The sequence below is a fragment of the Euprymna scolopes genome, chromosome 41 (genome assembly GCF_053919585.1).
Source record: "Euprymna scolopes isolate OS-2025 chromosome 41, ASM5391958v1, whole genome shotgun sequence".
In the NCBI taxonomy this organism is placed as follows: Eukaryota; Metazoa; Mollusca; class Cephalopoda; order Sepiida; family Sepiolidae; genus Euprymna; species Euprymna scolopes.
The window spans coordinates 37,414,828-37,428,652 of record NC_136522.1 but is presented as its reverse complement, the minus strand read 5'-3'; the positions used below and the strand labels follow the sequence as shown (position 1 = coordinate 37,428,652).

The 13,825-nt window shown below is 33.2% G+C and overlaps 1 protein-coding gene across 15 annotated transcripts in view; it reads right to left on the bottom strand.

Moving 5' to 3' along the window:
- Positions 1 to 13,825, bottom strand: part of LOC145266477 (steroid receptor RNA activator 1-like) — a 779,488-nt gene that overhangs the window by 479,939 nt on the left and 285,724 nt on the right. Inside the window, exon 1 of one of the 15 annotated variants that reach the window (XM_080122173.1) lies at positions 345 to 493. The exons of the other annotated variants lie outside the window; for them this stretch is intronic. Within the exon in view, the coding sequence (XP_079978299.1) occupies positions 345 to 420 (76 nt within the window). The 5' untranslated portion in view covers positions 421 to 493. Of the gene's footprint in view, positions 1 to 344; positions 494 to 13,825 lie in introns of those variants that run through there. 15 annotated transcript variants of the gene reach the window in all.

Genomic DNA, 13,825 nt, shown 5'->3' with positions numbered 1-13,825 from the left:
AAATTTTTGGTAATTGTTTATTTCTGTTGTTAAATAAAAGTCATTTATTGAACTTTCGAAATTGCCTTCGCCTTAACTCTGTTTCTGACAACCTTTTTATTTTTATTTTTTGGTAGGGGTACCAAGCCCCTACAGTCCTTTAGTTGAACGGCCCTGAGTGACTAGTTAGTTTGCAAAGTTAGGGTTCAAAGGATTTAAAAAAAAATAGTTAAACGTTTTTCCTTTTTTTAATAAATTTACACATTTTTTTGTTTTTGTTGTTCAAAGAAGTTCCAAAAGAAATGTTTAATTGCTTCACTCGCAGAATATTTTAATGAAAAAAAAAAAAAATTAAATTCACTTACCGCATTTATTTAACAGGTAGCAAAATGATTGATGATTGTTTTCTTTTGTAGTTTTCGAAATAACTTCAGTCAGCATAATATGTAGTTCTAGGTGCCCGGAAAACTCGTCTCCGGAAAACTCGTCTCCGGAAAACTCGTCCCCTTTCGCTAGGTAGGAAAACTGGTCCCGTATTGAATAAATACCGATTGAAAACACATTTTATGATCATTCTTGAAGGAGATATTATTTTTTAAAATAGACTATAGCCCCCCCCCCTAATATTTTTTAAAAATATTTTTACTTGTTTAATGTTTTCTTTTCTTTTTTTTTTTTTTAAATAAAATCGATTTTCTAAGTGCCCGTTTTCTACCTAACTGGCTAAGTTCTTAGTGGTTTAACTTATTTTAAAGCGTTTATTATGTTCATACAAAGTTAATTACAATTTTTTTTGTTCTTATTTTAACGATATTTTTTGGAGTCATAAAAACAATAATTAAAAACAAAACCAAAAAATTAAAAAACAGGGAGCGATTCGATTTTTCGTTACTTTTTTGTTTTGTTTTTTAATTATGATAGTTTTTTTGTTGTTATGTTTTTGTTTTCTCTCATACCAAATGCACTCATGCGTTATTTAAAATTATAATTTTATCAATTATCAACATTTATTGTCGTCCTGTCAAATTTTGCAAAAATTAACTAATAAATTAAAAACGAAATATTTTTTTGGCGCGAGAGATGCCATATGCTAACAATCTCTCGTTAACTAATTTAAAATTTTTTTAAATTTTTACTTCGAAATTCTAAAATCAATCATTAAGAGAAAAAGTAATCACTAAATAAATTTATTAATCGATTTTCTTGAAAATCCCGCTATCGTTTATGAAGAATCTTTTTAATTTCATTTTTTGTTGGTAGTTTTTCGGAGGGAGATATAGTTTTAACCCCCCCCCCCCCACTCTCTCTCCCTCTCTCTAAATTATATTTTAAAAAATATTAAAATTTATTATTTTCTTTTTAAAACCAAATCTCCCTCAGTAATTTCTTTAATTTTCTATTTTTTAGCGATTATCAAGACCCCTAAGATGTGATATACCGTACATGGTGCCGGGAAAACTCGTCTCGGGAAAACTCGTCTCGGGAAAACTCGTCTCCGGAAAACTCGTCCACTTTCGCTAGGTAGGAAAACTGGTCCCTTATTGAATAAATATCGATTGAAAACACATTTTATGATCGTTCTTGAAGGAGATATTGTTTTTTAAAATAAACTATAGCCCCCCCCCATAATATTTTTAAAAAAATATTTTTACTTGTTTAATGTTTTTTTTTGTGTTTTTAATAAAAGCGTTTATTATGTTCATAAACGAGACCGCATATTTTTTTTTAGGTGCCCGGAAAACTCGTCCCGGGAAAACTCGTCTCGGGAAAACTCGTCTCGGGAAAACTCGTCTCCGGAAAACTCGTCTCGGGAAAACTCGTCCCCTTTCGCTAGGTAGGAAAACTGGTCCCTTATTGAATAAATATCGATTGAAAACACATTTTATGATCGTTCTTGAAGGAGAAATTGTTTTTTTAAATAGACTATAGCCCCCCCCCCATAATATTAAAAAAAAATTTTTTTACTTGTTTGATGTTTTTTTTTTTTTTTTTTTAAATAAAATCGATTTTCTAAGTGTCCGTTTTCTACCTAACTGGTTAAGTTCTTAGTGGTTTCACTTATTTTAAAGCGTTTATTATGTTCATAAACGAGACCGCATATTTTTTTATATTAATATAAAAAGAATTTACTTATTTACTGTTGTTATAAAAGGGTAAAATCGATTTGGGTTTGTATTACTGTACACATAGATTCGAAAAAATTGTCAAAAAACAAATATCTAACAAATAAATGTTATCAAAGGCAAGATAAGTTACTTTCCTACCAAACTGGATATATTTTTCGTGTTTTTATTCAATGTAACATGTTTATTCAGCTCGAAAAACATACAGTGTTTACCGATGTATTGGACAATTCAAAATAGCGGCCGACTCTCTCTTAAACACAGTAAGTTCGGGAATAAATAATAAACTAGACAAAATACTATTAAAAAAAACACCGAATATATGTCAACCTATGTCACGGTAATATATATTGAGCGAATTTCTAACAGTATTTTGTCTAGTTTATTATTTTTCGAATCTATGTGTACAGTAATACAAACCAAAATTTTAATATTTTTTGAAATATAATTTAGAGAGGGGGGTATATCTCCCTCGGGGTGCCCGGAAAACTCGTTCCGGGAAAACTCGTCTCGGGAAAACTCGTCTCGGGAAAACTCGTCTCCGGAAAACTCGTCTCGGGAAAACTCGTCCCCTTTCGCTAGGTAGGAAAACTGGTCCCGTATTGAATAAATATCGATTGAAAACACATTTTATGATCGTTCTTGAAGGAGATATTGTTTTTTAAAATAAACTATACCCCCCATAATATTTTTTTAAAAATACTTTTACTTGTTTAATGTTTTTTTTGTGTTTTTAATAAAAGCGTTTATTATGTTCATAAACGAGACCGCATATTTTTTTTATATTAATATAAAAAGAATTTACTTATATACTGTTGTTTATAAAAGGGTAAAATCGATTTTTCTACCTCGCCGACTATGTTGTTTATTTAATTTATTTGGAATCGTTTATTTGGTAAAGAAAAAAAAAACAGAAAACAAACAAAAAACATGTCGAGTGTTACGGGAGAACGAGAAATAATGCCCGGTATATCACATCTTAGGGGGTCTTGATAATCGCTAAAAAATAGAAAATTAAAGAAATTACTGAGGGAGATTTGGTTTTAAAAAGAAAATAATAAATTTTAATATTTTTAAAAATATAATTTAGAGAGGGGGGGGATAAAACCTATATCTCCCTTCGAAAAGCAACCAACAAAAAATGAAATTAAAAAGATTCTTGATAAACGATAGCGGAGTTTTCAATAAAATTGATGAATAAATTTATTTAGTGATTACTTTCTCTCTTAATGATTGATTTTAGAATTTTGAAGTAAAAATTAAAAAAATTAAAAATGAGTGGTGCAAGTCTATTATTGGGCCGAAAATGAAGTCGGTTACATGGAAAATCTGCAAAAAAACAGTATAACGTACGTACTTGTCATTGCATGTACATGTCATATTCCAAAAATCACGTAAATCGATCAAGTAGTTTTTTTTTTTATTTAAGAAAATCAAATATTAAAGCACAGTTAATCGAGAATAAGTCGAGCGCCATGTTGGATCGACACTATGTCAGCTAACGCCACCTAACAGCCAAATGCGATCCACGGATCAAAGAAGGGGGAGATAATCGCCTTTTTTTTCATGTCCGCTTAAAGTCTATTAAAAAAAAAACTGATTCGGACATGAAATCAGTATTTGAAATTATTAATTTGTTGACTCTTAGGAAAAGAAGTCGTTGTCTTATTTTATCAGTTTATATTTTTTTTTCATTCCAAATAAATAACTGATTCGGACATTTTATTCCAAATAAATAACTCGGACATTCCTAAAAAGGAAAAGAAGTCGTTATTGTTACTTTATTAATTTGTATTTGTAATAGGAAAAAGTTTGTTTTCGGCATTTCAGGAAAAAAATAAAAAAATAAATAAATATGTCAATTATCTCCCCCTTCTTTGATCCGTGGATCGCATTTGGCTGTTAGGTGGCGTTAGCTGACATAGTGTCGATCCAACATGGCGCTCGACTTATTCTCGATTAACTGTGCTTTAATATTTGATTTTCTTAAATAAAAAAAAAACTACTTGATCGATTTACGTGATTTTTGGAATATGACATGTACATGCAATGACAAGTACGTACGTTATACTGTTTTTTTGCAGATTTTCCATGTAACCGACTTCATTTTCGGCCAAATAATAGACTTGCACCGTTAATTTTTGCAAAATTTGACAGGACGACAATAAATGTTGATAATTGATAAAATCATAATTTTAAATAACGCATGAGTGCATTTGATATGACAGAAAACAAAAACATAACAACAAAAAACTATCATAATTAAAAAACAAAACCAAAAGCGTAACGAAGAATCGAATCGCTCTTTTTAATTTTTGGGTTTTGTTTTTTATTATTGTTTTTATGACTCCAAAAAACATCGTTAAAATAAGAACAAAAAAAATTTGTAATTAACTTTGTATGAACATAATAAACGCTTTAAAATAAGTTAAACCACTAAGAACTTAGAAAACGGACACTTAGAAAATCGATTTTATATAAAAAAAAAAAAAAAAAAACATTAAACAAGTAAAAATATTTTTAAAAAAACATTAGGGGGGGGGCTATAGTTTACTTTAAAAAACAATATCTCCTTCAAGAACGATCATAAAATGTGTTTTCAATCGATATTTATTCAATACGGGACCAGTTTTCCTAATTAGCGAAAGGGGACGAGTTTTCCCGAGACGAGTTTTCCGGAGACGAGTTTTCCCGAGACGAGTTTTCCCGAGACGAGTTTTCCCGGGACGAGTTTTCCTAAATTCCTCCCTCGGAAAAACAACCAACAAAAAATGAAATTAAAAAGAATCTTGATAAACGATAGCGGATTTTTTAATAAAATTGATTAATAAATTTATTTAGTGATTACTTTTTCTCTGAATGATTGATTTTAGAATTTTTAAGTAAAAATTTAAAAAATTAAAAATGAGTTAACGAGAGATTGTTAGCACATGGCCTCTCTCGCGCCAAAAAAATATTTCGCTTTTGATTTATTAGTTAATTTTTGCAAAATTTGACAGGACGACAATAAATGTTGATAATTGATAGAATTATAATTTTAAATAACGCATGAGTGCATTGCATTTGGTATGAGAGAAAACGAAAACATAAAACAAAAAACTATCATAATTAAAAAACCAAAACAAAAAATTAACGCTCCCAGTTTTTAATTTTTTTGTTTTGTTTTTTTATTATTGTTTTTATGACTCCAAAAAACATCGTTAAAATAAGAACCAAAAAGTTTTAAATTAACTTTGTATGAACATAATAAACGCTTTAAAATAAGTGAAACCACTAAGAACTTAGTCAGTTAGGTAGAAAAAAAAACAAAAAAAAACATTAAACAAATAAAAATATTTTTTAAAAATATTATGGGGGGGGGGCTATAGTCTATTTTAAAAAGCAATATCTCCTTCAAGAACGATCATAAAATGTGTTTTCAATCGATATTTATTCAATACGGGACCAGTTTTCCTACCTAGCGAAAGGGGACGAGTTTTCCCGAGACGAGTTTTCCCGGGACGAGTTTTCCTAAAATCTTTTTTTTATATTAATATAAAAAGAATTTACGGGTTTGTATTAGTGTACACATAGATTCGAAAAAGTGTTCAAAAAACAAATATATAACAAATAAATGTTATCAAAGGCAAGATAAGTTACTTTTCTACCTAACTGGATATATTTTTTGTGTTTTTATTCAGTGTAACATGTTTATTCAGCTCGAAAAACATGCAATGTTTACCGATGTATTGGAAAATTCAAAATGGCAGCCGACTGTCTCTCGGAGAGGGTACGTTTCGGAAAAGGTATTATAAATAATAAACTAGACAAAATACTGTTAGAAATTCGCTCAATATATGTTACCGTGACATAAGTTGACATGTATTCGGTTGTTTTCTAACAGTATTTTGTCTAGTTTATTATTTATAATACCTTTTCCCAAACGTACCCTCTCCGAGAGACAGTCGGCTGCCATTTTGAATTTTCCAATACATCGGTAAACATTGCATGTTTTTCGAGCTGAATAAGCATGTTACACTGAATAAAAACACAAAAAATATATCCAGTTAGGTAGAAAAGTAACTTATCTTGCCTTTGGTAACATTTATTTGTTATATATTTGTTTTTTGACAACTTTTTCGAATCTATGTGTACAGTAATACAAACCCTTTGGAATCGTTTATTTGGTAAAGAAAAAAAACAACAGAAAACAAACAAAAAACATGTCGGTCGAGTGTTACGGGAGAACGAGAAATAATGCTTAGGGGGTCTTGATAATCGCTAAAAAATAGAAAATTAAAGAAATTATTGAGGGAGATTTGGGTTTAAAAAGAAAATAATAAATTTTAATATTTTTTAAAATATAATTTAGAGAGAGAGAGGGGGGGGGATAAAACCTATATCTCCCTTCGAAAAACAACCAACAAAAAATGAAATTAAAAAGATTCTTGATAAACGATAGCGGAGTTTTCAATAAAATTGATTAATAAATTTATTTAGTGATTACTTTCTCTCTTAATGATTGATTTTAGAATTTTGAAGTAAAAATTTAAAAAATTAAAAATGAGTTAACAAGAGATTGTTAACACATGGCATCTCTCGCGTCAAAAAATATTTCGCTTTTAATTTATTAGTTAATTTTTGCAAAATTTGACAGGACGACAATAAATGTTGATAATTGATAAAATTATAATTTTAAATAACGCATGAGTGCATTTGGTATGACAGAAAACAAAAACATAACAACAAAAAACTATCTAAATTAAAAAACAAAACCAAAAGCGTAACGAAGAATCGAATCGCTCCCTGTTTTTTAATTTTTGGGTTTTGTTTTTTTTATTGTTTTTATGACTCCAAAAAACATTCGTTAAAATAAGAACAAAAAAAAAATTGTAATTAACTTTGTATGAACATAATAAACGCTTTAAAATAAGTTAAACCACTAAGAACTTAGCCAGTTAGGTAGAAAACGGACACTTAGAAAATCGATTTTATTTAAAAAAAAAAAAAAAAAAAAAAAAACATTAAACAAGTAAAAATATTTTTTTTTAAATATTATGGGGGGGGGGGCTATAGTTTATTTTAAAAAACAATATGTCCTTCAAGAACGATCATAAAATGTGTTTTCAATCGATATTTATTCAATTAGGGACCAGTTTTCCTACCTAGCGAAAGGGGACGAGTTTTCCGGAGACGAGTTTTCCGGAGACGAGTTTTCCGGAGACGAGTTTTCCCGGGACGAGTTTTCCTAAATTCACCGGACATTATTTCTAGTTCGGGTTTGTATTACTGTACACATAGATTCGAAAAAGTTGTCAAAAAAACAAATATATAACAAATGAATGTTATCAAAGGCAAGATAAATTACTTTTCTACCAAACTGGATATAATTTTCGTGTTTTTATTTAATTTAACATGTTTATTCAGCTCAAAAAGCATACAGTGTTTACCGATGATGCAATGCATTGGAAAATTCAAAATGGCGGCCGACTCTCTCTTTAACACGGTAAGTTCGGGAAAAGGTGTTATAAATAATAAACTAGACAAAATACTATTAAAAAACCACCGAATATATGTCAACTTATGTCACGGTAACATATATTGAAAAGGTATTATAAATAATAAACTAGACAAAATACTGTTAGAAACTCGCTCAATATATGTTACTGTGACATAAGTTGACATATATTCGGTTGTTTTTTAACAGTATTTTGTCTAGTTTATTATTTATAACACCTTTTCCCGAACTTACCGTGTTTAAGAGAGAGTCGGCCGCCATTTTGAATTTTCCAATACATCGGTAAACACTTGCATGTTTTTCGAGCTGAATAAACATGTTAAATTGAATAAAAACACGAGAATTATATCCAGTTTGGTAGAAAAGTAACTTATCGGGTAACCCAACTTATCTTGCCTTTGATAACATTTATTTGTTATATATTTGTTTTTTTAACTACTTTTTCGAATCTATGTGTACAGTAATACAAACCCAAATTTTAATATTTTTTTAAATATAATTTAGAGAGGGGGGGGGGTAAAACTATATCTCCCTCCGAAAAACAACCAACAAAAAATGAAATTAAAAAGATTCTTGATAAACGATAGCGGAGTTTTCAATAAAATTGATTAATAAATTTATTTAGTGATTACTTTTTCTCTGAATGATTGATTTTAGAATTTTGAAGTAAAAATTTAAAAAATTAAAAATTAGTTAACGAGAGATTGTTAGCATATGGCATCTCTCGCGCCAAAAAATATTTCGCTTTTAATTTATTAATTAATTTTTGCAAAATTTGACAGGACGACAATAAATGGTGATAATTGATAAAATTATAATTTTAAATAACGCATGAGTGCATTTGGTATGAGAGAAAACAAAAACATAACAACAAAAAACTATCATAATTAAAAAACAAAAAAGTAACGCTCCCAGTTTTTAATTTTTTTGTTTTGTTTTTAATTATTGTTTTTATGACTCCAAAAAACATCGTTAAAATAAGAAACAAAAAAATTTTAATTAACTTTGTATGAACATAATAAACGCTTTAAAATAAGTGAAACCACTAAGAACTTAGCCAGTTAGGTAGAAAACGGGCAATCGATTTTATTTAAAAAAAAAAAAAAAAAAAAAAACATTAAACAAATAAAAATATTTTTTTTTAAATATTAGGTGGGGGGCTATAGTCTATTTTAAAAAGCAATATCTCCTTCAAGAACGATCATAAAATCGATATTTATTCAATAAGGGACCAGTTTTCCTATCTAGCGAAAGGGGACGAGTTTTCCCGAGACGAGTTTTCCTAAATTCGTAGTTCTAACGTTTTTTTTTTTTTTTGTTTTTTTTTTTTCTTTTTCACAAAGGCATCACCACATTATCAAGGCCCAGAGGCCACTCAAGGATAAGGGTTAAAGAGTGTACAGTAGAAATTGGTCAATATAGTAATCATTAGTAATGAAAATTTGGTAAATTTAATAACTTATATGGAACGGCTCATCAAGAACTTATTTACTTTAGACTTGAACACAACCATATTGTAGTCAGCCGGAAAGCAGGAAAACGGAAGACAATTCCACAGGCGTGCAGTTCTAAGAAAGAAGCTTTGTTCATGGAATCTACGTTTAGGTTTAGGCACAGATAAAGAGTGGGGGAAATTATTGATAGTGTTTACAGCTAGACGAGTGTTTCTTGTGAAAGTTTGGCGAGGGGGGACCATAGATTGAAGCTCAGTTGAACACTTTCCATGAAAATAACGATACATCAGAGACAAACTCGCAACATCTCTTCTGTGAGATAGAGGTTGCAAGGAGGAGAAAAGGACATCTCCTACGAGGCTACGAAGTCTATTTTGAACTCTATCAAGGCAGGACAAGTCCTTTCTAGCAGCTCCTGCCCAGATGTGGCAACAGTATTCCATCCTTGGACGTACCTGGCTCTTATATAGGTAGAGAATAGCATCAGCAGTGAGATATCTACTGGATCGATAGAAAGATCCCACCATTTTTCCAGCGGCCTTGGCAACAGATTTGATATACGTGTTCCATTTAAGATCAGGAGTAATGGTCAAGCCCAGAAGCTTGTCAAAACTTGAGGCCTCCTAAAGACGAGAGCCATTCATTTCAATTGATGACAAATGTGAATTAGAATGTTGATGATGTAAAGAGAGAAGCTTGGTTTTAGATGCATTAAAAGTAATCAGCCACTCCTTTCCCCATTGTGTGACGGGACACCGGACGATGCCGGGTGTCCCGTTCAGCTAGGTGAAGATAAGAATGCTTATGGCCGGGGGGGGGGCGTGCTGATACTGTGTCAAAGATTAAGACAAGCGTTTATGAGATCCTCGGGAGACATATCTGTTTTAATGGTGGAAAAAAAAAGGAGATTATTTTTATAGTTGGATCTGGTGAGAATGGGTTTTTAATTGATTCGGACAGTTTCGAGAATTGGGCTCCAAAATGTCTGCTCGGAGTCGAGGACCCGCGGTGTGTTAACTCAGAGACCACCAAGCTAGTTTGACAGATATGTTCACAAAACAATAGAGAAAGGGAAAAGTATAAGAAAATAGAGGGATAGAAAAAGAAATTCACAAGAGAAGAAAGAGGGGGGAATAGAAAATAATGGAGAAAAGGAAGGAAGATGCTTTTGATATAAACAACGATCGCCTACTCGAAAAAGAGTTAGAAGGGTTTTGGCAGTCTTTGGTCAGCGAGCGAAGCGTACACATCGGCTCTCGCCCCGCCTGGGGTGAGAGGCAGGGGCAGAAATCTCAGTAAAGACTAACTTAAAAAGTTCTTGTTCTTAGCTAGAGAATTAACCTGAAATCTCACGTATACAACCTGCATCACGAAGCGCGGATAACGAAAACATGACTTTAAACAAATGTAGAATGATTGCAAATAATTATTTTATTTGGTTTAAACGAAAATGACCTCAGAGTTTTTTCTTTGTTTTTCGATTACCGGCATAAGTGAAGATGCAGTTTATTTCAGGTATGCCCTGACGCCAGACGACGAAGAAACAGACACAAAACCAGAGTGACGGCCGAAGACGACAATGTCGCCACACGGACTTGGGGTCATGCACGTTTAACGTGCCTTGAGCAGCGGAGGTATGTTTTCCAGGGACCAGTACGAGTCTGGTCACGCTGGAGGGGTCCACCACTAGACGACGCAGGCCCGGGACATCGTTCCCGTTACAACGTGATGCGCGTGACGCGTGCGTTACAAGGTGGTGCCGTGACCAGGATCATCACATCTGGAATGTGCACGAACGAGTTGCCACAAAAACAGTTTGAAGCGTTTGGAACTCAGTTCCCTTGGAAAAAAATATATAAAGGAAATGAAAAATAGCACAGAAAAATGTTTAGAGAAAAAAAAAGGAAAAAAAAATAGGAGAAAAAGAACGATTGAAAAGAAAACTTATCGAAGAGAAAAGAAAGACTGACATTGAACGTACCGAAGGGAAAAGAAAGAGTGAAATTGAACTTTGAGGGCATAAATAGCCGTCAGAATGCAGAAAAAAATGTGCAGCGAGACAGGGAAGTGGAGATATGGAAAGGAAGGAAGCAGACGAGAAAGGTAGGGGCAGATTTTTTTGGTTCCTATATGCTTCGCCCAGATTTTTTTTTTTTTTTAGGCGCTGTTGTCAGGGTGCTTTTCGTTGGTTACGTATTCTGTAAAGATTTTTTTTTTCTTAATATTGCAAAGTATTGTTGATTTTTTTTGTCACCCCCAAAGAAAAAAGTGAAAATGAAATATGTATTTGTTTAAACGGGTTGATACGTTGTTGCATTGGGGCATTAAGAACAGTCGCGCATATGTTATCACTGATATGAGAGAGAGAGAGAGAGAGAGAGAGAGAGAGAGAGAGAGAGAGAGAGACCGGCAGTCGGGCAGTACCGATGCCATTCTAAGACCGTTAAATAGACGGTGGGTGGGAGAATTTTATTAAAACTAGAGAAAAGAAAGAGAAAGAAAAAAAAATTTAATTTGTTGACAATTCCATTATTGAAATTTAGTTTTAAGTGTTTAAACTGCCGTATAGAAGTAGATTTGATCCAAGTATGTAGGTATGTGCAGGCGTGTGCGTGTGTATGCGCGTGTATGGGTGTATAAGTGTGGTTACCTAGATAGTTAAATAAATAAAGAAATAAAAGGGAGGAAGAAAGAAAGAAAAAAAAAGAAGAGACGCCATTTAGAGGCATATCAAACGGGTAGCAATAAAAACCAGACAACCCCTGATAGCGGAGGGGGGAGATGATGAAGATGAGAATACCAACGGCCAGCCACGCGTAGCGCCCGGGGCCCAGCCAGAAAAAAAAAAAAGAAAGGGAAGGAGAGTCGCTAGTTAGAAGCATATCAAACTGATAGCAATAAAGAAAAAAAAAAAAGGATAGACAAGCAAACAGAGGAAGTCATAAATTATGAGACACGCGCCAGATGAAGGGAGAGAGGCGAACAGAATAAAACAGAATTGTAGCACCCTATTTTTATTGATTGATGTATATCCTGAATCGTTTATTTTTGAAAATTTATTCTTGCCCTAGTCAGGTATTAAAATCTTAAATTAGTCATTATAAAAAAAAAAAATAATAAATAAATAAATAAAAATAAAATAATAATAATTATTATTAATTATTGTAGTTAAGAAGAAAAAAAAAACAACTTAATGATTGAGGGATGTCCTGTGTTTAAGGGTCTCTATTGGTCGCTCGGCGGCGAACTCCATTGCTCCTACGAAATAAAAAAATGGGCTTTAAGACATCTTAGTACCGAAGGGAACGGGTGGTTGGAAGACGTAAACCCAGTGCACGGTTTGCAAAATTATCAAAGGGAACCTGTGATTGTCAGGTATGGTAACACGAGAAAACATATTGTGAGATTATTGGAAAATATACTGGTCGCATAAGACGGCGTAAGTCCAGTGATGGGACACGAAAAAGGACCTGTGATTTTCAGGTGTGTTATACTAGGAGAAGGTAATTACTCCGTCAATTTTATTTTTTTTTTCTGCCTCGTTGGAGGGCGAGGCTGAGTACCCTCCCTGGTATTCGAAGCAGTATACAAGCCGACCAGGAGCCTGGCGGAAAAGAAAATGCTTCACAAGGGGGCATGGCATGGAGTTATTGTTCGCTGACGGCTGGGTGAGCACAGGATGCCTAGAAACGTTTGTTGTTACCAGTGAGAGTGAGAGAAGTAATAATCTAACTGATGGTAGTGTTAAATCATTTAAACTGTCGAGTAGAATATCTTAAAGAAACTAACAGTGCTGATATTGTTCTGTTTTGGAAAAGAGAAATTTAGAAACGCTCAGTCGAGAAGGATTTCTCCTTCACGGGACGGGGATTGAATATTGTTAGTGTAGCGTTGAAACAGTTGTTGCACTTGGTCTCTGACCAAAATGGCGCTGCTGGGACAAATTATGGGACTTGCCTCGGTCGGGGAGGATCTCTCCTTCACTGGATGAGAATAGTGCATGTTGGGTGTGGCGTTAGGGCAGATGCTGTACCTTGTTCCGAGTGAGAGAATGCATATGGGACAAGTGAAGGTAATAAAAAAAAAAGCTTGGGTATCGTAGAGTTTAATGAAAGCTGTACAGGAAAGTGTAACGTTGTGTAAGTATGGTTTAGAAAACGTATTAGCTGTGGAGGAAACTTAGTCTCCTTGCACCGGGGTACTTAGGAGAAACGATATGCACCCTCCCCAGCTGGCACGCCTATGTTGTTTTATATTTGGGACCATGGGGAAGAAATTGAGATGAAAGATTTTGTTGCCGTCGGTTGGATCGATGCACTAGAAATGTACGTGTGTGTGTGTGTATCTGATTGGTGTGCCGGGAAACTTTTGTTGATCTCGTAGGAGAAAGAATTAATTGTATTGGGAATTCTGTATTGTATTGTATTTGGGAAATTCTGGAAAAAAGAAAAAAAAAGAAACAGTTTAGTTGAGGACGGACTAGATTGGGAAAGGAAGGGGAGTGTCAGAAAAAAAAGAAAAAAAAGAAGACGAAAAAAGAAAAAATGGATATGTGGATAGGATTTGTTCAATGAGGTGTGAGAAAAGAAAAATCTGGAGAGTGTTTTTTAATTTGCAGATAGCTGGATAAGGATGTGAGTAGGGGTCAATGATGAAGAGACCTCCCCAATGTTAAGTGTAGGGAGAAATCAGGTGACCGTAAACCACTGACGGCAGCGCGCCTGGGCGGGGCAGGGATACCAATGAGTGCCCTCCACCAAAACCTGGATAGG